At 48.4% G+C, this 25454-nt stretch overlaps 2 protein-coding genes across 10 annotated transcripts in view; both read right to left on the reverse strand.

The window, feature by feature from the left end:
* The window catches only part of BAHD1 (bromo adjacent homology domain containing 1), a 62291-nt gene that overhangs the window by 9324 nt on the left and 27513 nt on the right, over nt 1-25454 (reverse strand). For 7 of the 9 annotated variants that reach the window (XM_080595595.1, XM_080595587.1, XM_080595588.1 and 4 more), the window contains 4 exons: nt 23979-24138; nt 22947-23023; nt 20841-20932; nt 3280-18508 (listed from right to left, as the gene is read on the reverse strand). In XM_080595595.1, coding sequence (XP_080451721.1) covers nt 18319-18508; nt 20841-20932; nt 22947-23023; nt 23979-24138 — 519 coding nt within the window. In that variant the 3' untranslated portion in view covers nt 3280-18318. The remainder of the gene's footprint in view (nt 1-3279; nt 18509-20840; nt 20933-22946; nt 23024-23978; nt 24139-25454) is intronic. The other 2 variants (XM_080595590.1, XM_080595589.1) reach the window with 2 other exon arrangements.
* CHST14 (carbohydrate sulfotransferase 14) lies at nt 281-2570 on the reverse strand. The gene has a single exon (XM_080595607.1). It carries the CDS (start codon nt 2423-2425, stop codon nt 1346-1348), a length of 1080 nt encoding a protein of 359 aa, XP_080451733.1. The 5' UTR covers nt 2426-2570; the 3' UTR covers nt 281-1345.

The following is a 25454-nucleotide window of genomic DNA, read 5'->3' on the forward strand; positions in this document are numbered from 1 at the left end:
CTGCGCTGCTTTGTATCAACACCACTGCAATTAGGTGCCTATTTTGCTGCTGACTGCTGCTTTTTATCCAATTGCCTGCGTCGTCCAACTGTTTTGCTGTTCGGCTTGGATGCATTTCCTTCTCCACTGGTTACCACTGCTCTGACACTTATAACAGAAATTATTCCAGGCAGGAATTGCCTATTTGTCCTACTTTTAACGCTTAGCATAAGGGGAAGAAGGCCTCTCACAAGAATTCAAATAAACATTAACATCGAAGGAAAAGCACAAAGCAATAGAGTCGTTCATATAAAAATTTTATTAAAAAGGAGGACACAGCCCCCAAAACAGCACTGTACATTATGTCCCAAACTTTTACAATTTAACAGTCATAATTAAATACAAAAAGCTACAAAAATGGTGTGCACATCAGAAAAGAACTAATCCTCCAATTGTTCGAAATGTGGCTGGAGAAAGTGTTTGTCCATGGTGGTTTGCAATGCATGTGGACACACAGGTACCCACTGAGGCTGTGAGCATGCACATTTTGGATTTTTTTTTTTTTCTGTCATAACAGCCATGATGGCTTTTGATCTTATCAGATCTTTAGCTTAAAGAGAAAGAGAAGAGCAAATTGTTAGGGCTTGATGCTGCATCTGATAATGTTATGCTGGGTAAATAACTTGCATTTTCATATCATGTCACACTCTTTTTATTATCACTAGTTTTGTTTCAATTATTAGTAATTAAAAGAAAAAATACAAATACTACTGCTGTCACAGGAAAAAAAAAAAAAAAACAACAAAAAAAACAGCCTCGCTTAACCACCATCTATAGATGAGAAAATAAAGAAGAAATAAAGCCGTATTTTAAAGGACTATTTTTCTATTCATACTTGAAGAACTACCTCTAGTCTAACCTGAGACCAGTTTTAACAGCGCTAACTTTCAGCGCATCAACCACTATTTTAAGTTATGATTGTGAGTCAGCCGCACACTATGTAGTAGTAAACACAAAAAAAGGAGGAAGAATATTTAAAATATATCAATTTTCTTGACTTCCTTACAAAAGATTTCCATGCCGTGCCATAAAAAGAATTTGAAGCAAAATAGATTTACAAAAGCTATTGTGCTCGAGTCAGCGGCATATGTACACATTAAAATTGGAACAATACAAAAAGTATTCTTAGTAGAAAAGGCAATATATAAAATTATATAAAGAGTGTTTTAAAAGTATAAAATTAGGAAATTATGCATAGAAGAGTGTTTCACAGGCCCTGCAGCAACACATTATTTGTAGCAATGGCCGTCTTAGCAAATCCTTGCCAGCGTAGGCAGAATTTCTGCCAGATCCTGAAACAAAAAACTCATTGCCTACAGAATTCGCTGGTTATGTTTGGAAGGGGATAGGCAAAGAGGGAGAAATCCAGGATATATTTTGGTAGCAGCTCTTTTATCAGCTTTTGTTGGGTGTTGCATAGGTAGTAATGGAGTGTTTCTGCTGTCACGGGCTTGTACCACGACTGCCTTTCTGGGAAGCGGATAAAGGAAGGTGCCTGAACTTTCTCAAGGACATGGTTTGCGTCCTCGTTCAGCCGCTCATAGGAGCCGATGAAGTCGTACCTGACGGCGCAGGGCTGGCACAGGTTGTAGATGGGCATCCAGTGCTCGTTCATCTTTTCCACATCCTCATCCAGCAGGTAGCGGAGAAACTCGGAGAAGGTCACGTCGTCGCCTGCTGACTTGCCCCCGTTTTTTCGGTACCTCCTGACAATCTCCACCCCGTACTTCAGCTGGTACTCCTTGATCTCCCCAAACTTATTCCTGTAGGCCGACAGCAGCCTCTCCGCGGGGTTTCGCACAAAGATGAACTTGTAATAGTTCTTCAGGCGGTAGTTGATCTCGTCCGGCTTCATGTCCCCCAGGAACACCAGGTCGCTCTTGTGGTCCATCTTGAGCTTGACGTCGACGCTCTCCAGCGCTCCATCCAGCACCTTCAGGATGCGCTTCCAGTTGGAGCAGGCCACCTTGGGGACGTAGCAGTACAGAAAGCGGTACTTGTCGCTGACCAGGAGGTGACGGAGCACTGTCCGCCGCTGGCCGGCCGGCAGCTCCCAGACGCTGTGGGGCATGGCCCGCTGCCCGCAGACCGAGCGGATGGTGCGGTTGCGGATGTCCCGCAGCACCTCACGGTCGAGGTCGCCAGGGACCTCCCTGCCACCCACCCTCCGGACGAGCTCCCCCGCCGGAGGGTGCAGCGGGGGCGGCTTCACCTCGGCCAGGATGCCCTTCTCGATCATCAGCAGCAGCCCGCTGGAGGCCAGGATCACGCCGAACATCAACATGGAGGGCAGCAGCACCGTGCCGCCGGCCCGCAAACGGGACCGGCTGCAGGCCGAGGCGGGCGCCCGCCTCAACTCCCCGGAGAAGGGGGACCGGGGGAACATGGCCTCGAAAGAGCCGGGCCAACGCCGCCTCAGCCTCCGAGCCTCATGCCCGGGTAAGGGGGGAGTTGGATGCCGGCTCCCGGCCGCCGGCACCGGGGAAGGGGGTGAGGCGGGGCAGCCGCCGGCAGTGACGGCCGCGCGGGGCGGGCAGGGGGCCGGCGGAGGCGGCGGCCATTTCGCGGCGTCCCCGCCCCGCGCTCATCGTTTCCCCTTCTCTCAGTGCCTGCCTTCTTCTCTCCGTCACGGGGGAGTGGGAAGGGAGCTTCGGAGGGTGTCCCTCGGCCCCTTCAGGCGTCTCCGTGAGGGAAGGGAGCCCGGAGCCGCCTGCCGCCGCGTTTCCAGTCAGGGCTGCAGCTCCCGCCGCGTTCCTCAGTCACTCAGGGCAGGCGCAGTTATTAGGGTGAACGAACATGCCACGTTCTCCTCTCCCCACAATAAGTATTACATTTAAGAAAATAAACCATCCCCGGCCTTGGTTCCGGATTACAGGACAGGTTTGAAGGGTGCTCGTAGCCCAGAGGAGGCTTCAGTGCTTCAGTGCTGCGTTTTCTGCACCCAGACCCCACCTGCACACACACTTCTTGCTCCTGTAACAATAACTGAGTTGCAAAGAGTGGGTTTTAAACACACCGAGTCTGAAGCTGCACCTTTTGACTCCCAGTGCTTCCACGCTTGTATTTAGTCATTCTGCAGCATGATACAGGCTTTAATTAGACAGCTATAATCTGCATTTTCCCCAATACTTCATTAAGACAGACTACTATTAATTAGTTATGACATGTTTTGTTTAACCCGTTAACATTTTATTGCACGGTTTCAGCATTGGAAGTGGAAGAGAAAGTGATTTAAATTACCTTGCGAGCTCTCTGCAGCTTCTTGGGCGCTGTGCACAGAGGGGAGTCTAAGCCAAGGACAGCTGTGCCACCACCTGGAAGGCAAAGAAAAATATTTCTAAATATATAGGTATTTCCCCCAAGCCTTGCTCTTTAGATTGTCTGAATGACTCGAGCTGAAGTTCTCCTCACACCACCTCCGCCTAAAGCAAACCCTAAGAGCAGCAACAAGCTGTAACCAGAGGCTTGTAGTTGGAGCCAGGTAGGCAGCCTGAACAGCAGGTAAATGCTAAACTAGACATAAGGATGCAATTTCTAAATAGAGCTCTTTCTGGAGCAGAAATCATGCCATACTTGCATTGTTCAGCATATTTTTCTTCATTGCACTTTCAGAGCATACCACAGGGTTTGTGCTTCTTAACTAGTCTTCCAGGGACTCTGTCAAAAGCTTTCTTAACATCAAAAGAAAACAGCTTAGTTTTCTTTGATCAAAAGCCAAGAGTGTTTTGTCAGCCAAGACAGACAAAGTATTTGTAGTGAAGTGCAAGAGCCTGAAGCTAGATTATTTTACATTTTACAGTTTTATTTTGATGTAAATACAGCATTAGTTTTAGGAAGATACTGAATATTCTACACTGTGATCAGCAGCACAGCTGAAAATCTGCACAATCTGTAGCATTACCAGATTTCTGATATGATTTCAGAGGGCAGGTCTGAGGATCTGATCTTGATCTCAATACCAGAGTAAACTGAAGGTGTGCCAACGTATGAGATGAGAATCAGACCTACTTGGAAAGCCTGCATCTTAGAGAAGAAGATTGATTACAGTAAACACTGGTAAAGGCACTAATACTATTTCCAAAACAAACAAGGGAAATTTTTATTTCTTAGAAGGCATACTAGCCTAGCACCGCTTGCCCTCCTTTGTTTCTATTCACTTGTGATATCTATAGGCCTAGAGTAGTTACATATGGTAACCAATGAGTTCTGAATATATATTCCAGACTGCTAGAAGTCGGAGACTGCCCATGATGTCAGTCAGTTCATTTTTTCCTCCTAGGTATGCAAGGAAACTTTGATTTAAGGATTGGTCTTAATAGCACAGGTCTTTGGTAGGATGCAAAGTCTCTATAGAAACAACATAGCTAAGAAAATACAGGATTTGTGGTGCTGTGTTGTTTGTTTGCAAGACTAAAGCCCATGTCACTGAAAAAAAATATTAACTAGTTATACTGAATGTGCCTAATGCTCACTCTGCATGGTAATAAACTTGATCTTCAAACAGTTAAAAGAAGCACCATGTTCAGAATGTGCAGAACTACTGGAATATATTTCAGAGATCCATTTCTTCAGAGAAGATACATTTCGAACATAAAATGTCACTAAGAAACCCTAAGTTTAGGCTGCTGTGAGTTGCCTATAAAGCTTGTACTGCAAAGCACAAGAGATGGAATTTAGTTCTTTCTTACAGATATATCAAGGAGGATTTTGTAATAATTGACAGCCCTTTTCAGGATGCTTTCAAACTCTACCTGTTTACCTTTGTCACTTTATTCCAAATAACTAAAGGCAACTGACCCTCATTTTGGCCAACTAGATATGTATTCTGGCTCCGCTACAATTACAGGAACCACGCATAAGATGCACATGGGAACAGAAGGCCCGCTGATGACTGCATCTGTGAGCTTCTTGCTGATCCTAATTGTAAACTGTGAGTTTGGGAAGGAAGAGGCTTGCAGACATGCTGTTTCACCTAATTGATCTGCTGACTTCATGGTGCACTCTAGACAAACTTTGATGCTTGTTTCTCCACTTCAGGTAAGTATTTCTGCAGTAGTTGTCATCCTAGCCCAGACTAGTGCATAATGACTAGCCAGTGATGTTATCACTGGATCTTGCCAGAGCATGTAGAGCATTGTGTTAAGAAACTACCTTCAGCACTGCCTGAAATAAGTTGTACTGACTCAAATGTAAAATTTAAGAGTCTGTTCCTTTGCTTTTTCACATTTAAAAAGCGACATCTCACAGACACCGTAAAAATCCGTGTCTCCTGTAACTCAGACAGCACATGCAGCCCACAGCACTGTTTGTCCCCAATACCAGCAGCACTTACAACTCTGCACAGAGCAACCTTCTCAATCCACCCCCACTGTGAGTGCCTGGGAAAACAGGCAGGCTTTACAGCATGCCCAATGGATTAACCAAATCCAGCTGTCGTTACTATATATGGGTAAAGTATGGCTGCACTTAAACTGCACCTTTCATCTGTAGGAATCTTAAAGTCCCTGTGCAGAAGAGAGACACATTCATCCACACCAAGTCACAGTAAATTGTTTGCATCCCATGGCTATATGCAGCACCATGGAACAAGGAAAACCCTCATAGCCATACTCATAGAGATGCTTTGCCAGATCTCAGTGTGATCCTCATCTACCTAGGGGTGTAATGGCAGCCTCTTCCCCACAATTACTCATTTCTGAAGGATATAAAAATAGGATTTTTATAATTCACAGCACTCTTCAAGCTGCTTTCAAACCCCACCATTTACTTTTGCCTTAGGATCACAGGGTTGGCATTGCAATCCATAGCAGGACAGCTCTTGCCAGCCCAGCAAAGACCATTCCTGAGAGCAGGAACGGAAAACTTCAGTCCGTTGCCTGTCCAGACCAAGGGGTTAGGAGCATGTTCCTTCCATCCCCAGGTAACAACCAACTGGTGTTGAATAATTCTCTAGTTTTTTTTTTTTCTTTCTCAATGCGAACTCACATGAGCAGAGAAGCAACATTATAATGCATTGTTTTATATACTTAACTGCATTACACTGAGCTGGTCTCCCAGTATCATTTATGAGGGTGACACTCAGGTTTAAAGCAGACTGTAGTATTCATCCCTGTCTAACAGAAATGGTCTTAATAAAAAAAGTATCAATTCCTATAGGAGATGGAGAGAAAGACTGAAGGACATACGTGTCCCTTCCAGCCCAGCGTGAGGTCAGACACTGATGGTCATCACAAGCACTGCCACATGCCCTACCAAGGCCCTGCTGGTCTTTCGGGTAGGATCCAATATTTACTTTGGGCTGAGAAACTGCAAAAAGTAAGAACACATGAGGCCCCAACAAAAAGCTTAGGAAAAAAGAAAAAATGTTTGAAGAACAACCATTTGAGCTGATGCCAACTTTCCAAACAAGCACAGTACAGCATGACAGGACAGTGACAAGTAAGTGTGGGCAAAATAAGGCCTCTTGGACCAATACGAACAGATCAAAAAGCAAAACAAGCAAAGCTTGAAGAGAAGAGATCTGATGTTGTGGCTTGTGTCCATAGATTATCCAGTAATTTAGTATAATAAAGCCTCTTAAGGAAGTGGATAAGGGTAGTGAGCTGATTGTGAAATGGCTTCTATGTAAAGCAGAGTTTCTTATCTCTAGGAAAAAAGTCTTTTTAAAACAAGTCAAACATGCTGGGTGAATATGCTAAATAATTCAGAGATTATTATGACAGGCTAGGTCTATCTTGCTCGTAATAGAAATCACTATTTTCAAGGAAAATGTAGCGCTGAAGGATCTGCTTATCTTGCAACTGCAAATTAATTGATATGCAGCTGGCTGAACTTGCAAAGACCTTATGCTGAGTTATGCCATTTTTCCCTGCTCTGTTGTGCATAACTGTGCAATTGCCTCGGAACTGAGCCTTTTCAGGAGTTTTGGTTCCTTTTTTCAAGGAAACCACCACCACACATGGTCATTAGAAGCCACAGCAGCTTGTCCCACCTTGGCTTTGCCAATTTCCCAGTGTACTGATGCCTGGAGGGAGGAAGAGAACACACTCAGGTCCCCGGGATTGTAAGGACAGTAAATTCGTGGGGCAGGCTGCAAGGCTGTATATTCGCCACTGGGGCTATACGCACCATATAGATGCCAGCGCTCGGATCTGCTCCAGCTGGGCAAGAGGTGAGGGGAAGTTCAGAAATAGCGCAGGGGCCGACATTTCGGTAACAGCAGCTCTGAGTCAGAGCTTTCCTGGCACTGGCCGCGGGCAGCAACTCCCAGGTCTTCTGAAGAAGAGCAGATCAACGTGCAGGAGCCCTTCACAGGCAGAGAACATACAATTTTAAGCAGTAGAAACCAAAACTCCCTTTTTCTGCTCTTCATCCTCCACTGGCCAATCTCAAATCTCTCCCAGCCCTTCCATACCAGGGCTGTGTATCCCTACCAGCTGCGTACACGTCAGACATCACTAACATCAGCAGTCAGCTGTGGCTTTATCATCGAATTTTCAGTATGAACACACATTAAATGTGTGCAGCTATGAAACTCACGTTGCCAGAGGGTCTCAAAGTCTCCAAACTCATTCTAGGTATATCTGCTCCTCTTTACAACAAGCGGTTCCCCGAGGCTCCCAAACAGCTCTTGTGGGGCTGTAATGAAGTTACGAGTCCTGCAGGTCATCTCCAGTGATTGCCACCGGCCTCATTACCTGCTTCAGCCAGCCTTGCACACTTAAATAACGAGGAAAGTTCGGAGTCAGCACAGCGATCTGCTTGAGCAGCAGCACTGAGCGACTTGCCACACAAGGCAGGGATGCTGCAGCGGCAGGACTGATCCTTAGAAATGAAAATTGCTGCAGGGCTTATGCTTTGCCACATCCTCGATAGATGACTTTTTTGGGGGGCGTTAAAGATCTCCTACAAACGTGCTAGACAGGACGTTATTTCCAGTGGGGAAAAAGTGTCAGAAGGGTTGGCTGTCTTGTGAAAATGCATTGTTCTCACTGATGCAGGGCTGATAGATGGTTGGAAATATTCCTTCTTCATTATATATTTTCCTCCCAAGTCTTGGTTGAAAGGCAGAAATATCTGTTAAGGAAAGGCAATGCTACATGGCACCTAATAACACTTTTCTGGGTCTGAAAGGAAAGAAATTGCTTACATTCCTTCATAAAACAAATCAAAACCAAATGTCAGGGTAAGAAATAGCAATTTCTTTCCTGGATAAATGAGCAAAATGGATGTAGTGAAAGCCCAGGACACTTCACCATGCCCAGGGGGGCTTGCCAGCATGCAAGTTTTTGGTACTTGCTGCTTGAATATGACTAATGTTTTTGTGAGCCAACTAATTTCACAGGCAGGAAAGCAAGGACTGAATCTGCTCTGACGCCTCCCAAATCTGCAGCATCTCATCTCTGATGCCAGAAATTATTACCACAAGGCAAGAAAGTAGGGCTGAGGTCAAACGAGTAGCTGTTTTCATTTGCAATGTCTTTTCGTGCGTCGGGAGCAAGGAACAGCCTGCAAACTGGATGCTTTGCCCCAGGAAATTTATTCGAGAGGGAGGCTGGACAGTGATAGTGATGGGTACTGGGAGATGAGAAATATTAGGTGTAAGTTAAAAGAAAGAGAGGCTCAAGCTGGAATTAAGAAGGAGCTTGTCCTCAAGAGGACAGTCAAGCACTGGAGAAGGTTGGCCGGAGGAGTTGTGCCACCTGCATGGAGCCCGGGCTGAAAGACTCCAAAATAACGAGCGCTGCCTCGGCAGGGCGCCTGGACACAAGAGTCACTCAGCCATTCCCTTGCAACCACCCATCATCCCAACCAAGCCTTCAGAGAGCAGCAGCAGTTACCTGATGGAGAACAGCGTGGTCTTCTGGACAGCTGCATCAAAAGAAAAGGCAAAACAACTGAGCCCCCAAAAGCCCACCTATTTCACCAAGACAATTCCATTAAACAGGGTATGCCTCAATGCGATTAACATCCCCTGAGCATTGGGATGGGCAAGAAATGGTGCGAGCTGGGCTGAACTCGATGAATACATCTCAAGAGGGCACAAAACAGCTGGGTGGTCCTCGCTGGAGTGATTGAGAGCATCGTGCATGTCTCGAGGTGCTTGGCAGACACGGGTTTTCTCCTTGCAAATGTATCAACATAAAGGTGGGTTTGGATATGAGCATTCAAGAGTAGAAAATTAAGGAGGCAGCTCAGGATCTGGGTAGCAGGAAACAGAAGAGAGAAAGCTTCATCTCCTGAAAAATGAATTGTTAGAGAACATGTGCTGTTTTAATTAGGCAAAGCAGCAGAAGTGACTCGAGCAAGAACTCCAGGACTCCATCCATCCCATCTGGATAATTTTAAAAGAAATGTCAAGAGCAATAAAATAAATAAGTAAATCTGCTTCCCCTTGCTTCCTTACCACGGAGAAATTGGTCTTTCTGCAGAAAAGCACTGGAGACTGTCTTCCCCCTTCTATAAACAACAAAAATGTCACATTTTTTTCCCCCAGATTTTAGAAAAAAATTATTAGGAATCTAACACAGGCATTGCAATTCTTACACTAGAAGATGGAGGACTGGGGGGGTCTGACCCTTTAACAAAGAAATCCTTTTCCACATGGGTTTATTACAAGAATATAACAGCACCTTCCCTCTGCAGTGGTCCATCCCAGGGGCTGTGCCCACTGGGGACATTTTGCATGGGACAGAGGAGGCTTTCAGCGCTGCGGCCCCACTCTGCCCCACATCTTGCTTTGGGATGCCCTAATCCTCCACACCATGCTCACCGTGACCTTTAGGCCATGCAAAAGTTGTTTGTTCTCCTGCAGGCCCACAGTCATCCTCCTTAGATCACAATTTCTCATGAAAGCCCTTACAAAGGAGGAAATTTAAATTGCAAGCCAACTTTCTCAAATATCAGGAAAAAAAAAATCAAAGTCGGGAGCATCTCTTCTTGTTGCTGGATGAAGACTCTGGAAATGGGGTTGGCTTTGCAGGCAAGCCCTGCTGCTTTTTCAGATCCGTGTTTACAGCCCCACATGCCTGCGGGGTTGCTGGCACCGGGCATTCGAGCAGCTCCCGGCGTCCCTGCTCCCTTTAGGAAATCCATTCACAGCGGGCGTTTCGGCTTTCATCTCGCAGGGAGGCGAGAACAAAACCCAACCGTGCTCATTTGTGTGCACGACAGCAGCTAATACGGTAAAATAAATGGCACTAACATGCCATATAATTCCCTCTTTATAGACTGTAATTATACAGTGTGGTATTAACTCAACCCTACTTATTTGCTGCACTCCAGCTCCAATACAAAAGGGAAGGATTTGGGAGCTGTGCTTGGAAAAGAAGAAACATCCCCACCGCCCCATCCCAGCCTGGGACGGAGGCAAAGCATTTAGTTGCGAGGTCACCCTCAATTTTGAGCAATTTAGAGCTTCATCCCTTTGAGAATTTCATATTCTTGGCCCCAGGCGTAGCAGGGGACAGCTGGTGCATGCACGTGGTCCTTCCTGCACCCAGCACCCTGCATTTTAAACTCCGGGTTCAGGCACTGCCAAAAGGACGCTCGGTGCTTCGAAAACGTGCTGCTATAGACAGGTTTTTACATATTAATCTATCTACATATCAAAAAAAAATAATAAAAAAAAATCAGCATGTTTATGTCACAGGAGAAAACCCAGCAAGCCTCAATCACGGCACGAAGGAATATGGAGAGTTCACCTTTTGGAGAGGAAAGGAGAAAAGTTTTCTTACCCGCTCTTCCCAGCGCACTCGATGTTTTCCAAACCACGACATCCCCGCTGTGGAAAGCAGAAATGCCTCGGGAACAGTCCCAAACCGCTTCCCAAGGGGAAACCCCGCCAGGTTTTCCACAACCATCTCATTCATCAAGCACTCAACAGGCCTGGCACTGCCATTGCTGCCTAGCACACCGCCTTGCGAACCTCGTCATTTACGGGAGCAGAGAAAACTCGGAGCAACGAAGAAAACTGCTTCTAGCAACCCAGCCGGTGTTTAAGAGACGCTTGCACAGGGGCTGCTTTCTTTTCCCCTTTCTGTGAAGTCAGACAAGCACAGCACTATCTGCAGCGAGGTGTGTGACACGCACCTCTAAAAACAGAATTAGTTTTGGGCAAGGGTCAGTCGGTGCCCAGATAACACCTACAGGTGTCACCCTGCCCCTCCTGGCTGATTATCACGCACTGCGTGCTTCCCCTGTAGGGTAAACACAAACCAACAGGCTACAGGCAAAAATCTCCCTCCTCGCTTCCCCTGCACGACAGAGGAAGTTTGCTGATGCAGGTGCCGGCTGCTGCTGAAACTGGGTTCTCCTGACCCTGCTTTGCCAAGCTTTTGCTCAATATCCTTTCAAAAACACCTTTTCCCATTAGAACAGTTCGCCTGTTTTCTAATGCCCATATTCCAGTATCCTGACCACCACGGAGAACAGAAAATCTTCATCGAGCTGCTGGCGTGGTTCAGCATTGCTGAATAGGTTCTCCTGTAAGAATTATTGGGCAGCCGAACCCACTCCAAGCGCCGCTTGTTTCTACAGAGCGCTCCGAAGAGGTTTACGGAGATACAAAAATTAAATACAAAGCCGCAGAATAAATGGCGCTTCCACGCGGCGTATTGTGTAAATCCAGTTTAAATTATTTCCTTTATTAAATATCCTTTCCACTTAAAAATGGATTAGCTGCTCTCACTAGAGGCTCTGGCGGAAAAGCCATCCCATCCCTATAGCAACAAGTGACGGGAACGCCACGCTCGCTCCCACAACATCTCCTCGGCCTCGTGTTATCCAGAACCGCCATCGCGGCACTTCCGATAAATTACCGATTAATTCTGATAATTTCAATAAATTCCGATTAATTACCTCCATCAGCACGGAGCGGCGCTGCGGATTTGTGTCATGCTGGGGGCCACGCACATGGCCCCATCCCGTGTTGAATGCGCCGATAGCACACGTAGGAGCTTTCCAGCAAGGAAGGAAAGATGACTTACAGGTGGGTTGGTGGGGGATGCCTGCCCCAAAATCTCCTCCAGGAGCACACAGAGCTCTTAACCTACATTTTAGACCAGTGTTTGGAAGAACAAGAGTAACTGAAACAGCGCGTGTGCCCTCAACCCATTGTTTGAACACCCTGCTGCCATTGCAGGGAAGATTAACCTAAAAAGGGCAGATTTAGCTGAATTTCTGGGGTTTGCAGGAGACTGGAGCAGCGTGGTTCAGCTGGTCCCCACCCCGCAGCCTCCTTTCCCCGGGGCTGAACAGGATATGTTACCTTCCTGCTGCTGTCTTCCCGCAGGAGATGCCCTCCAGCACCACCCACCTCGGTATTTCTGGAAAAACAGCTTCGCAGGGCGAGGAAAGGCTTCAGCCTCCGCTCCCGACACGGGGCTGCAGCGGGGACAAACGATACAGGCTGAGCTTGGTTTTTATGCAGCTCCGGGTGCTGCTCGTTGCTCGGCAGCCGCTTGCACAGGACCTAGCTGAGCGCTCCATCGCGCGAACACCACAGCCGAAATCGCTCCCGTCTCTTGGCTGGGGTGAGCTTTGGCACCGTTACAGCCGGTGACAATTAGCGCTGTTAAGGCAGCGGTTAAACGCAGCCGTGGCTTTTGCTCCAGGTGGGAAGACGCTTCGGTAACCGGAGCAGGCACCGAGAGCTGCTCCGCTTCTGCTCCGTGGGGAGGAAGGTGGCGATGAAACCCGTGGGGAAGCGACTGCAGAAATGCGTGCCAAGATCCCAGCCGGTGCCTCCCCTGGCAAGGAGCTGCCCTGAAACACAGCCCCGAGGCGCGGGGCGAGCAGGCACACCAACACCCCGAGGCTGCGATGAGCCATGGGTGAGCAGTCCCCTTCCTCTGCACGGATTTTAATTCCCCAGCCTCCGGATGGGCTTTTGAACGCCTCCCGCCCCTCCAGCACGCTTGTCCCACTGCCAAGCCTCACCCTGCAGGTGGCTGCAGCCCCGAGCGCCAACATCACCCCAGCAGCCCACCTCCGGACACTGCATGCGCAAGCCAGGGCAGATGAAACCTGCAAGGAGCCCCTGCCCGTTACCTTCATCACTGTCGTAAGGGCACAAGAGCCCAAATTCATTCAATGCTAGCTCCAGAAGGGCCGGATGCCCTCGGCGCAGGTAGCCAATTTCAACAATAAACCCATTTTTCTTCGATGTTAATCACAGCTTTTCAGCTCACTGTGCACGAAGAGCTGGGACAGAAAATTTTTCTCTATTTTTGTTTTCTGTTAAATTGACCCCTGGGAGACATCGTCACTGCCTGGCAAAGCGCAGGAGCTGTCCAGAGGTATGGGGTGTGCACAGAGCACGTTTTGGCCACCACACCACTGATGTCTCGGGGTTTCAGCCCTGGCACTCGCATTAAGCACAACTTCGAAGTTTCAAGTGGGTCTTTAGCAAAAATACAGGGTCAGGCATATCACGCCCACTCACCCCACACTGGCTTGCAAATTTAAATGCCACAGGATGAGCTCCTATCTCCCCATGGGAGATAATTCACAGTTTACTGCGCTTCATTATCAAGAAGGTTTTCCTTTTTCAGCCCAAATTCTCTCATTTTTGTCTACTCCTCCAGGTTTGTGCCTAACCTGTCCACAGCTCCCCACGAGGAGCAGCATGGTAAGAGGGCTCCTCATTAACGGTGACAGGCAGGGAAATCAAAAAAGCAAAGATCCTCTGGCAAAAAAACAAAAACAAAAAAAACCCTAATCCCACAAAGATGTCAGACCAGGAACTTAATGAAAATGGGCTAATGAGGCTGGCAGGGCTGCAAGGGCACACTGCTTAAGGTGGTGGGAGCGGTGGTCCCACCTCGGTGCATCCATACCCTGCTCCCACCAACAGGGCAATCTCAAAATTTCCCTTTCAAAGCAACCTCAGGGCAAGAGAAGGTGCAAAACCCCGTTGCGCTGCTGCCCAGTGTTTTAAGGCTGCTGTTACTGTGCCCAGCCCATCTGCATTCATGCCACAAACCACGCTCGCCGCTCACTCCCCTCTCTATAATTAGGAGCTAATTCAGCATCGGTAACAGCCGTTGCTTTTTCATCCTGCTCATTTTGTTCCCAGAACTCATTCTCCCCCTTCCCAGGCATGCAAGGGTCCAGCTCTAATTAAAACTCGGTATTATTTATAGAAATAACCCATTCCAAGGGCCAGCCACCCAGCCAAGAGCTAAATCACGGCTCCTCCCCACTGCTCCGCGCCTGGAGCTCCATGGATGCTCAGCCTGGCTTCGTTGCAGAGGGCACCAAAACCTGACACCAAACGTCACAGTTTTGGGGTGAGCAGCTCTGGCAGCAGCTTTTTGCCAGCGTTTTGCTTGCAGAGCTGCTTCTCATCGCTGCCTGGGCAGAATCATTTCAGCCCTACTCCCAGGACCTGCTGCTTACTGCAAGCACCCGAGCTTAGCACCTTCAGCCTGCACTCACCTGCGTTCGGATGCACGGAGGTTTTCTGGCAGATCCTGCTCCTCAGAGAAGTGCTGACCCCGCTGTGTGGTTTCAGGTGGGTTACCTTATTCCCCTCAGCACTTGCACCCACTTGGGATCCCTCTCATGCCTTTTGGGGATGTCCACGGAGGCGATACGGTTTGTCGGACCTGTCCTCAGCATGCACACGTTTGGTGCCGTGGGGCTGGGATGCTACTGGGCTGGCAGAAATGCTGCCAAGTGGACTGTTGGCTCGTAGAGGTGACGCTCCATGTGGAATGCTTTTCTCAAAGCAACATCTCAAAATGCTCCTGAAGCACGGGCTGACACACCAAGCCTACGGAGACGCCCTTTGCCGCTAACACCTTCCCCTTCTGAAAGGCAGACTTAACTATTCCTATGACGGCAGCTGTTGAGAGCAGACCGGAAATGAAATAAAAATTCATCCCCCCAGACAATCCTCCATGCTCTCACTCCGTTTTCACCCGATGCCTCACCGGTCATTCATTTTGGGGCTGCGTCCCAGCCAGGATGGGGACGCCTTCCTGCAGGGACAGCCCCAAGGACCCAAGCACCAAAACTCGCTCTCCCATCGGCCCCCTCCAGGCACTTCAAGTCCTGCACCCCGCAGGTACCCATCCTGAAAAGCTCGGGCAAGAAAGAGAAGAACAGCGTTGCACCGATTTTGTTTTCTAAATCAATACGATTTTTCAAATTTATTTTTTAAGAATTACTTCTAATATATCTTTCTCACAGAAGGAGGGTATAGGGAATGTTCTCATTCCATCTGTAAACACTGAAATACAGATCTGGGAAACCGGGGAAGAGACACAAAAAAAGTGCATTTTACAAAATTATCAACTAAAATATATTTTACATGTATTACGTTTCAATTTAAATTCTACCGGCTGCATTTTCAGTTTCAAAAAATATTTCCATATCTAATAGATTAAAAAAGCATGAAATATTTTCATTATGGATAAGACATTTCGATTCATTTACATGCTGTCTGCACAACAGCATAAGCAACCACGTGAATCTCAAACAATGTTCTTGGCCTGAAGCAGGTTCTAACATGAGAAGAGTCAGGATTTGTCCTCTCTGGACACGGAGCAGAGCCCCTTCCAAACCCAGGGCAAGCGCAACTTCTCTTCTGCCTGGAAAGGAGCCAGGACAAAGGTGGGAGCAGGGGGGGAGAGGGGTCAGAAGAAGGAATTTCATCGAGTTACTGTGGTTTCCAAGGCTGGGTTTCAAACCCTTCCCTGACTGTGCAGCAATGCTCAGGGTTGGCCTGGCAGGTGGGTCTTGGAGCATCCTGCGTCTGATGGCACTTGTGCTAGAGGGAGGCGGCCGCAGGCAGCTTGCCTGCTCCGGGCCGGGTGGCAGCAGCGTCCCTGCCGAGGCCAGCACATGTGTTTAGGGCTCCCCGTGTCCTCCCCGGCTGGCACCGTGCGACCACGGCCGCAGGGCACAGCTGCTCTGTTCCCCGTGTGCTGGGTGGCCACGATCCCCTCTGTCGTGATGGGCAGGAGCAGCTCTGCTTCTCCAGCACCCTCCCGCCCAGCAGCAGCAGGGAACACTTTCTCTGACACCTCCTCGCCCCCCTCCCCGTGGCATTTTCGGTCACCCGAGAGCCCCAGAAGCGCTCCCAAGTCCTATCCCAGCAGCTCACTGCTGCACGGGCAGCCCAGCTGCGTCCTTCCAAGAGACCACCAGTGCCCAAGCTAATTGTTAAGGGGAAATCTGAGCAATTACTTTGACACTAACAGTATCTTGAGGTATCAATGAGATGCTTCTCCTGTGAATTCTTGCCTATGCACCTAGGGTCAGATGTCCTAGAGCAGGGTGTTTGCCCCGTGGCAAGAACAACAGGGCTTTTCCAGCACCTTCTGCAACACTGAGCAGGAATCGTCCACCAACAGCAGGGAGACGTGTGCCTTGCTGTCCCCCGTGGTGGGTGCCAGTTCTTGTCATCTCTTACGTCTTCTTCTTCTAGACACGTTCCCCTCTTTGGTATGTAGAGCAAATCTCTGGAGACCTCCTGGTTAACGAGCTATTTCCACGTCATGGATTCAATGCCATGGGGTTTTCCTTCCGGGCGCGCAGCCGTCGGAGCGAGCCGATGCCGTTCCCACCAGGGCAGCAGGCAGTGCAGGTAGCGCCACTTCCACCGACAGGATGACATTAAAGCAGTTTCAGTACTTCCACCATTTAATGTGAGTTCAGAAGCCCCCCAAAAAAGCAGAAAGATGCAGATCCCTAGCTCACGTGAGCGGCTCCAGCCAGCAGGCACGTGGCCGACGCAGCGTTGCTCCTTGTCCTTTACATTAGTGCAATCTCGACATGGATTCCCAGCTTGGCGAGGCTGACTCGGCGGACTCTGTTACACCGTCCTTTGGTTTGCTTTAAGATCAATTCCGACAGCTTGCGTTGAAGATAAACTAAAGTCTATCTAGGATCTATACACATAAGGCAAGAGGCAAAAAATATTTGCGGGGCGCGGGCTGCATCTGTCAATGCAAGCCCTTCCCAGTACTCAGTTCCTTTCAGGAGCCACAAAGCCACTTTGGTGAGCTCGCTCGGATGACAGGAGGAGTTTGGAGATGAGGGGAAGCTGCAAGGCAGCGCTGAGACAGCTCTGCTGGTGGCTTCAGTGGGACACCCAGGGTTACGACAGTGACATAAAGGGGGGCTAAGAAAAAAAAGCCAAAAACCACTCAGAGTGTGTTTGCCATTTCTCCCCCCAGGTGTCTAGCTTCACACTGAAGACATGGGGTTAAAAGACATTACAGAAAAACAATCTGGGAAGAAAGAGTAAACCCACTTCTATCGCTACAGCCCTCTGCGCCATCAGAGCAAGAGCAGTACTCAGAAGAGAGGAGAAAACGTGGTTTTCACCAACAGAGCCCACTTTGTGTGCTCCCAGCTCCAGAGCAATGCATGCCTGCTGGCAGCGTGCCTTATGGGATGCGTGATCCTTCAGGGAAGGGCACCTAGGACAGATACACGGCTCTCTGCAACGCCACACTGGGAGGTAAATCCTGCCAGCTCCCTCTCTGCCTCTGAGCTGGAGCAGATTTCCTAGCCTGGCTGCCAAGCCTCAGTCCGGGTGGTGAATCGCAGAACGACTCTTAAAAAGGTGAGGGGAAGAGAGAGATTAGGAGGGGAAAAAAAAAGGTGGGGGAGGAGGCTACCTCTTCCCCCCAATGGAGCAAAACCAATTCAAGCATGACACAACGCCACTCTGCGTCCAGGTAGCTTCAAAAGCAACTCTTGTATTTCGGAGGAGCTCTCGCTCACCAGAAATCTTCCCTCTTCCCTGTGGGACAGAGGAGACTCCTGCGCTCTGCCAAGGAACCGGTCTCAGTCCTCCCACTTCACATCAGGGCACGAAAACCACAGAACTATCACAGCTTGATTCATCCAACGCACCACAGCATCCCTCCTGCACCTTCCCACCATCCCCACCAACGATGGCTCTGGATTCAGCTTACTGGCTTTTATCCCCTACAACCCCCTCCCAATATATGCATCTCTAGATACATATATAGATATAGATTTACATATGCAAGTACCTATATCTATATACATATATTTATTTTATACGTATATATTTTCATTTATGCTTTTAACGAAGTGCTGTGCTTTCAACTGCTGCCTTCCTCCGCAGGGATCTGCTCCTGCGCGTGCTGTTCAGTCCGAGGAAAGAGCGCTGGGCGCTCTCGTCTGCAAGCAGCACGAGGTGAGTCGCCACGAGCGCACGCATGTCCCAGGCTGCCAGCCCGCCGTCGGCTCTCCGGTGCCGCTCGCCCCTCACCGTGGTCCCGCTGCAGGGCTGCACTACTGCGGGTTCTTCAGGATGCGCCCGTGTCTGAAGTCGTAGACGTGACGACAGAGGAAAACCAGCTCGGGGTCAGTGTCCTCGGGCACCTTGCGGTGCAGAGGCGTGGAGTACTCTTCTGAGGGAGGAACCATAATGGTTTTCCTGCCAGGGATCCCTTCGACTCGACGCTTTGCCAAGGCACAAAATCTGCAAAGCAATGACATTGGAAGAGTTAGTGTGGACTCCTTTCATCTCTCACTGCACAATTTTCACTGCTTGTGTCAGTCTTTCTAACCAGAAGCCACGAGTGTGGCTGCCCAAGGATAAGGAGCATGGGGAGCACGTAGGAGAATTCACCTTTGCTCAATAGGGTGACACAGCTCTTGCTTCTGATCCTCCACGGAACCGTACAAAGTGACACGTTGGTTTTGCTCTCTATACTGGCAGGTTCCATACAGTATGAAAGATGATTGCAATTAATCCACCTTGCCGTTACTATTTTGGCCTTGTTGTTAATTAGCCCTGGAAGAGTCTTATACATCAGCATTGCTTGGATGGACACAAAGGGGCTGGGTACGATGAGGGCAGGGTCAGACACTGCATTTCAAGCTAACTGTGCCTGTTCCAGGCAAATACACAGTACCTTCTACAGCATTTTAGAGCCACCCACACCTCTCTGAATAAGTGACAAAAGGCATTCTCTCTAGAAGAAAACTTTTGTCTAGCTGAGCTGTACTCCAACATTTTGCCTAACAGCCATCCACGCAAAGTCAGGTGCTGACCCAAAACAGCAAAGAGCAAGGAGCACGTACTGGCTTCAGGTCACAGAATCATTAAGGTTGGAAAAGGGCTCCAAGATCATCTCTCCAACCGTCCCCCTACCATCACCCACTAAACCAGGTCCCCATGACTAAATCCCCCGTGCACCTATGGGGGTGATCTTGGAGGAGTGGAGTCAAAGCTCATACAAGCTCCTGAGACAACCTCTAACAAAAAAGAACATCATTTTGTAAGCACTCGAGCCAGTTCAGCTTCACGCCAAACACTGGATACGTGCATGTTCCTTACACATGCATGTTTCAAACACCAACCATGCTACCTGCACCTAGGCTAAAGAAGCTGCCTGCAGCATGGCAAGTCACACAGCCTGGCTCCGGTCAGGGATAAACCTGCTGAGTCTTTCACACCAGGTAAGAGCAACAGGAAAGCAACAGCTTCATGCCATCAACTGCACTAGCACTTCTAGGATTCATAAACCAGAGCAAGAAAATCCCCTGTTCTAGGTGCTCCTCTGTTCCCATCCAGGATACATTAACAACCCTTTTGCAGGAGCCTGTGGTACAGACTAGATTTTGCAGTCTGCATTACTAAATCCTTTGGGTAAAACTGACCAAGGACAAAAGCCATCTCAGAGCTGATCAGAGCTAGCTCGAGCAGTCCACAACTCCTAAATCATTTAAGAGCTACTTCTCGGCTTCTGAAAACCTTTATTTCTTCGTCAGACTTCCACACAGGCAAAAGATGAATTCAGGATGCCTTCAGGGAACTTTGCTCAAAGGTAACCTTACCCACAGCAGCACAAAAAAAAACCACCTGCCAACAGCTGTTCCAGAAGAGCAGACTCTTAGAAGCAAAATGAGCTGTTTGAGTCCAAAGTCCTAGGCTGGTTTTTAGTTTTCAAAAGAAGGAACAAAATTTAGTTTAAAATGAGTTTGGAAAAGTTTGGTTTTAGAATTTCAAACAGTGTAGCCTTAGGCTAGGAGCAGGACAAAGAAGAGAGCCGCAGGACTTAAACATCCCCTCTGTGGTAAGACTCCAAAGTCAACAAGATACAGCCAGCAAAACTGAAGACATTTCAAGCACTATTTTGCGTTATGGACTTGTGTGCCCATTCAATCCCTGTTTTCATTCTGCTCTGCACATCCATACAACCAAGGATGGCAGCCTCGAATATGGATGCTCTGAAATTCTTACTGACCGAGTTTCAATTCAACCAGCACGAGTTTAACTGTAAGTGCTTTAGTCACTACTCTGAGTGATCCTGTCGCCAGAACACCCAAATCTGCGAGCACGCCTACTAGGATCCAGTAGCAACACTGACAACAGCTGATCAGCAGGCATTTGAGCTAGCTAGGGCATCCACGTACCAGAGGGGACCAACATATAAGACTATTTCCAGCCTTGCTCAGTTTTAATTTACCACTGAATTAGGTCCATCATTATGGGTTTTCCTGCACTGTCCTCCACGGATGTCCACATGCTGTGGTATCAAGATCATACAAGTACAAACATTTGCAAGCCCCTTAAAGAATATCTCGTACACAAAACAACGAGATACGTAGCGAGTCTAGCGTGGAAGAAGCGCTCCCAGATCCCAGTACCAAACTTGTACGGAGAGTGAGTGCAATTCATCCAGCTCCACCTGGACCAAAGCTTGTAGGGCAAGGGAGGTTCTGCTGGGTCATGGCAGGAAATGGAAAGAGTGACAAGAGACAGACACAGGTCTCAGGAACAGCAGCAAGTTAAGAGCACCACCTACCTGCAGTACTCTGCAAAGGTCAGCACGTAGCACTTCTCCTCTATGCAGGCAACACTGTTTTCGTCCTGATGCCGGGATGCAAAGATCTCATTCTGTGAGAAGAGAAAGGAGGCGGTCACCCAGCTGGCCAGGAGCTGCAGGGAGACAGGGCCAGCCCCACTCCTTCACCCATCACCTCAAAGAGAAGGCTATCACAGCATGCTCATAGCAGATGCTCTTCAGAGCCAGTATTTCAAATAAGTCAGAGACTTTCCAGGTGTCTTGTGACCCTGCAAGAGGTTGCTTTTGCTCCAGCTTTGTACAGGGTCCACAAGAAAGGAGCCTTCAGACCACAGGCAGAAAACCCAGTGAGCAATGCTTCTGCAGGCAGGAGGTTGAAGTGCTCCCCACCCACACGTTCCTCTGAGCTCCTAGGGATGAGGGATGTTCTTCATTCATTTCCCTTTCCTGTGCTGGAAACCCTTCCAGTTCATTTGTACAGCTAAGAGTAGAAACAGAGTTTGAATAGCACTTTGCTGTCTTACCTAATGGCCTGTGACACACTATCAGAGTCTTTCTAATCCATTTCTATATCAAAGATAAAGCAACCCATTCCTTTGCTACCATTTCTTCATCCTAATCCAATTTAAAAGGCTGTTTTAGTGAGGGAAGTAGCAATAGCCTCTTCTCCCAGGGTAATTTAGGAAACTTGGCTCTGTAGCAGGCAGGATTGGTTAGACACGGGGCAAGCCAGACGGAGCCGTTTTAAAGAATTTCAGATGTGGTTAGATCAGCAGAGATGATCTGCGGCAATAAAGATGCTCTGCACAAGGCTGGAAGCGCTACCTGCAGGCTTTGCTTCTGCTCACAGCCCCAGGGAAGCAGGCTGGAAGCGAAGACTCAAACCAGGGTCACCATTTGGGGCCAGGCTTAATCAGAGAAACTGAAAATGCCACACCTCGCTTCTGCACGTTGAGGTTTTGGTCTACTCCTCACATCAAAATGATCTGAGTCATCTTTGGCAAGCCCATCGCAGTTACTCAGCCCACATGGCAATCTCTCATTTCAAGGCTTGTATAATTAAGCAGGTGTGCAGAAAAGTGGCTCAGTTCCTCCTAACCAGATTACTGGCTCTCTCCCTACACTAAAATGCAACTGGATGCATTCTTGCTTCATTTACAGACCAGTATGAGGTAGCATATTTTGGTTTAGAAACTCCTCTGTGCCCTGCAAGTCAGGCAGGTACAATTCCCTGGCTGTTCTCCAGTCCTGTTCTCCCACACCATTACAATTTTATTTAAATGAAAAAAGGCATCAAGGATTTTGGTGGGTTGAAAACAGCAGTAAATTCTCCCTTCCTGGTTCAAAAACAGCTTGTTCTGCCACCCGACACTAGTCCAAGCAAAGCAGAACAAGGCATGAAGTCATAGTGATTCACACATTTTTCTTCTTAGAAGTGAACTCTATTACTCTGGCACAACATCCTCAAATCAGTCCAGTTCTTGTCATAAATTTAAACAGGGGTGGATGATGCATCCGCATTTCTGCACAAAACAAACACATTTCCAGAGCTGAAGAAGCAGATTCAGGGATTTTTATGATAAAAACGCAGCACGTGACATATCTACTCAGACATCCTGCATAATCAAAACTGCAGAATTTCAGTGGGAGTTTCTGCATCAAGTTCCACGTTTCGGTGTGAATCAGAAAACCCTTTTCAGAGAGGCTCCTAATCCTGATTCAATATAAACTCACTCCTCCTTACTCCTAAGGCAGAAGCCAAAACAAGTTTTCACTTAACGCTCAGGATTTTCTCCGATTAAACGGAGAAGCATTAAAATTTACCAGAGGCAGCCACGAGAAAAACGCAGCAGCTTCTGTCACAGCCCAGAGCTTCCACACACGACAGCAGACCGGGGGAAAACCCGCGTGTAGGGCAGCACTGCTCCGCACATCTGGCAACAGCTGTGCCGCCGCCAAGAGACTGCTCCATTTTCCTCCAAATGGCAGCTCGGCCCCCCAAGTTTGAGGCCACCCAGGAATGCAGGAAGATACTCAGGCTAATCCCCTCTTCTCGCAAAAATATAGACGTGCCCCGGCCTCCAGTTTCGCGTCCGGGTGGCTCACCTGGTGCATACTGGGGTTACGGCCTCCCTGAGTGTGCTCTGGTCTGTAATACCACAGGAGGCTCATCATCAGCTCCCCTGCAAGAAGATTTATTGCAGAATGTCAAGGCTCAGTGCTGTCACAGTGTTTTCCCACTAATATCCAGCTTCCTCCCTTTCATTTCCATGGTGCTCGTGTAGAGGCAGCTGTGCCGTGATAAATATTTCATGCTGAACTAGGTGTCCTTTTGTTACAGCAAGGAGCTGCACTGAGTCAGTCACGTTGCTTCCCCATTACACCTTCACCCCCCTTCTACTTGCATTACATCGTCACAAAGAGGTGGGCTATGCACAAAAATCAAACGTTTCCCTAAAAAAAAAAAAAAGTAGTTTCCATTGCAGCTTGGGGTCGGAGGAGATCCTCATCCAAAGCTTGCAGCGTGACCTCCCACATTACCACCGGCACTGCTGCTGCTGGATGGCACGACCACGACTGGCCTCACCACACACTATTACTCTTTACAAAATACATTTTTTTTTTTTTGCCCTTTTTCCTTTTAAGCAAGAGCTGCGCTTTGCAACACTTGACACAGCTTCCTATGCTCAGCCCTCAGCAGGCAGATTCAGGACACCAAAAGCACACCGCTCCCATCCCCGCCCCTACTTAGGTGCTATCAGAGCCTCTGCAGATAAGCCGTGCTCCGCACCAACTCCCAGCCCACGTGTCTGCTGGCGTTTGAGTAAACAGCAGCTCCCCAGATGTCTGCTGCAATGGAATAATAAAGGAGATCATTGCTAAGATGTGCACTTGGCTGATATTATGTGCTTTCATGACCAGGAAGATTTTGATTACCGGTCCCAGGCTAGTGATTAAAGAGCATTTCGGCTCCTGGAACAGTCTGAACAAAACCCACGGAGCTAATCTCCTCCCCTGTCACCCAACCTGGCAGCAGCGGAGTAGCCTAACGAGCCTGCAGCTCTCCCGAGATCCGTCACTTCCCCAGTTCCTCATCTGTCAAGCAGGGAGGCAAAACGTACTCTTTTGGCACAGTACCTGTTTTGGGGTCTTCCCACAGAGCCGATATCTTCGCAACGTACGGCATAGATTTCTTCCTGGGTCCTGATTTCAAGAGGACCGTGTCTCGTACCCGGATAATCTCCCCGTCTCTCTCCACAGCCTGATAGCTCTTGCGAACAGCTGGCTCAGGTTCATTCTACAGCATTGGCACACAGAAGAAAAAGCAGCCCAAGCAAACAGGCAAAAAGTTACTTTATTGTTTGCTGGCTCGATCCAAGAATCCTTTGGTCCTGCTGTGAACTAAAAGCTCTCAGTAGGCTTAGACAAGTCAAGTGCTTCCACTCCAAGAGAAGCCATCACCATAAGACCACCCCTGGCATCCCTTTTCCCACTGCGTTGGTTTACGAAAGCAAAGATCAGGTCAAAACAACTACTCAGGGCATTCATAGGTAAAGGAAGTTCAGTAGGGAATAGCATCCAAGTGCTTGCAGTTCGTATGTGGCCACCTTTTTCAAACAGAACACGAGATAAAACACAACTATTTCTCTTGTGTTGTACTGGCAGGAAGGAACAGCTCACCAACCGGACAGCAAGTCTCACAAAAGCATGCATCTGTGAAATTAATACCCTTATTTCAAATTAAACCAAGAACAATTGCTCCTTCAATTATGCAAAAAGACCCTCCTTCAGAGAAATCACCATTTTATCTGCCTACTTGTGCGTTTTCCTCATATCCGAAGGCACTGGAAGCTAGGCGTATTTTGAATGCTCTGTGTTTCTTTGATATAAACATCGAAAGAAAGCAAATAAAAAATGAAATGTTTCATACGAACAAGGCAGGCAGCAGCAGTGAGGCAGTGGTGTAAAGCTTTCTGTAACAAGGCTGCTGGCATTTCCTTAGTACCTGCTCATGTTACAAAAGGATTGCTTTTAGGACCATGAGCTTTATTTTTTCATTTTTGCTCTGAAAACTGAATTCAGAATGCCTGAGCAGGATGGGTTTAGCCTTCTGCCAGATCGTCCAAGCAAAATGGGAAGCATTCCGTGCCAGGACTTCAGGAGATTAATGGTGTGCCGCCCCTCTCAGGGCATCACAGCCTGAGTGCAGGGTGAAAGAGGCCCATCTCCAGCTTCCACAGGCTTCGTTCTCCTACAGCCCTTGCTACCCGTGTGCAGCCCTGAGAGCTGAAGCTACAAACCTGGGTGATGCTCGCAGCAGCTCAAGGTCGTGCCATCACACCAAGCGGCAGCACAGATGTGTCTGCCCAGGCCACGGCTCCCCTTACTGCTGACGTTTACTGAACAAGCTTACAGGAGCTACCTTTGGACAACTGATCCTTAGAGCAAGGCTAAACCATCCCTTGTTTTCTCAGTGTTGACCTAACCCAGGAGGAAGAAGCTGGAGATGATCTCTGTAAGACGGACTCACAGGTGCCACCCTCATAAATGCCAGAGTGTTCATCACCACAGCATTTCAGCTGATGCTAGCACAGGAACAGCAGGTTTTCCTTC

This window comes from Anser brachyrhynchus (assembly GCF_964034855.1).
Source record: "Anser brachyrhynchus genome assembly, chromosome: 5".
Classification (NCBI taxonomy): Eukaryota; Metazoa; Chordata; class Aves; order Anseriformes; family Anatidae; genus Anser; species Anser brachyrhynchus.

Excerpts from the sequence above, each read along its gene's own strand:
- CHST14 (XM_080595607.1), bottom strand. The coding sequence starts at position 2,425 with ATGTTCCCCCGGTCCCCCTTCTCCGGGGAGTTGAGGCGGGCGCCCGCC.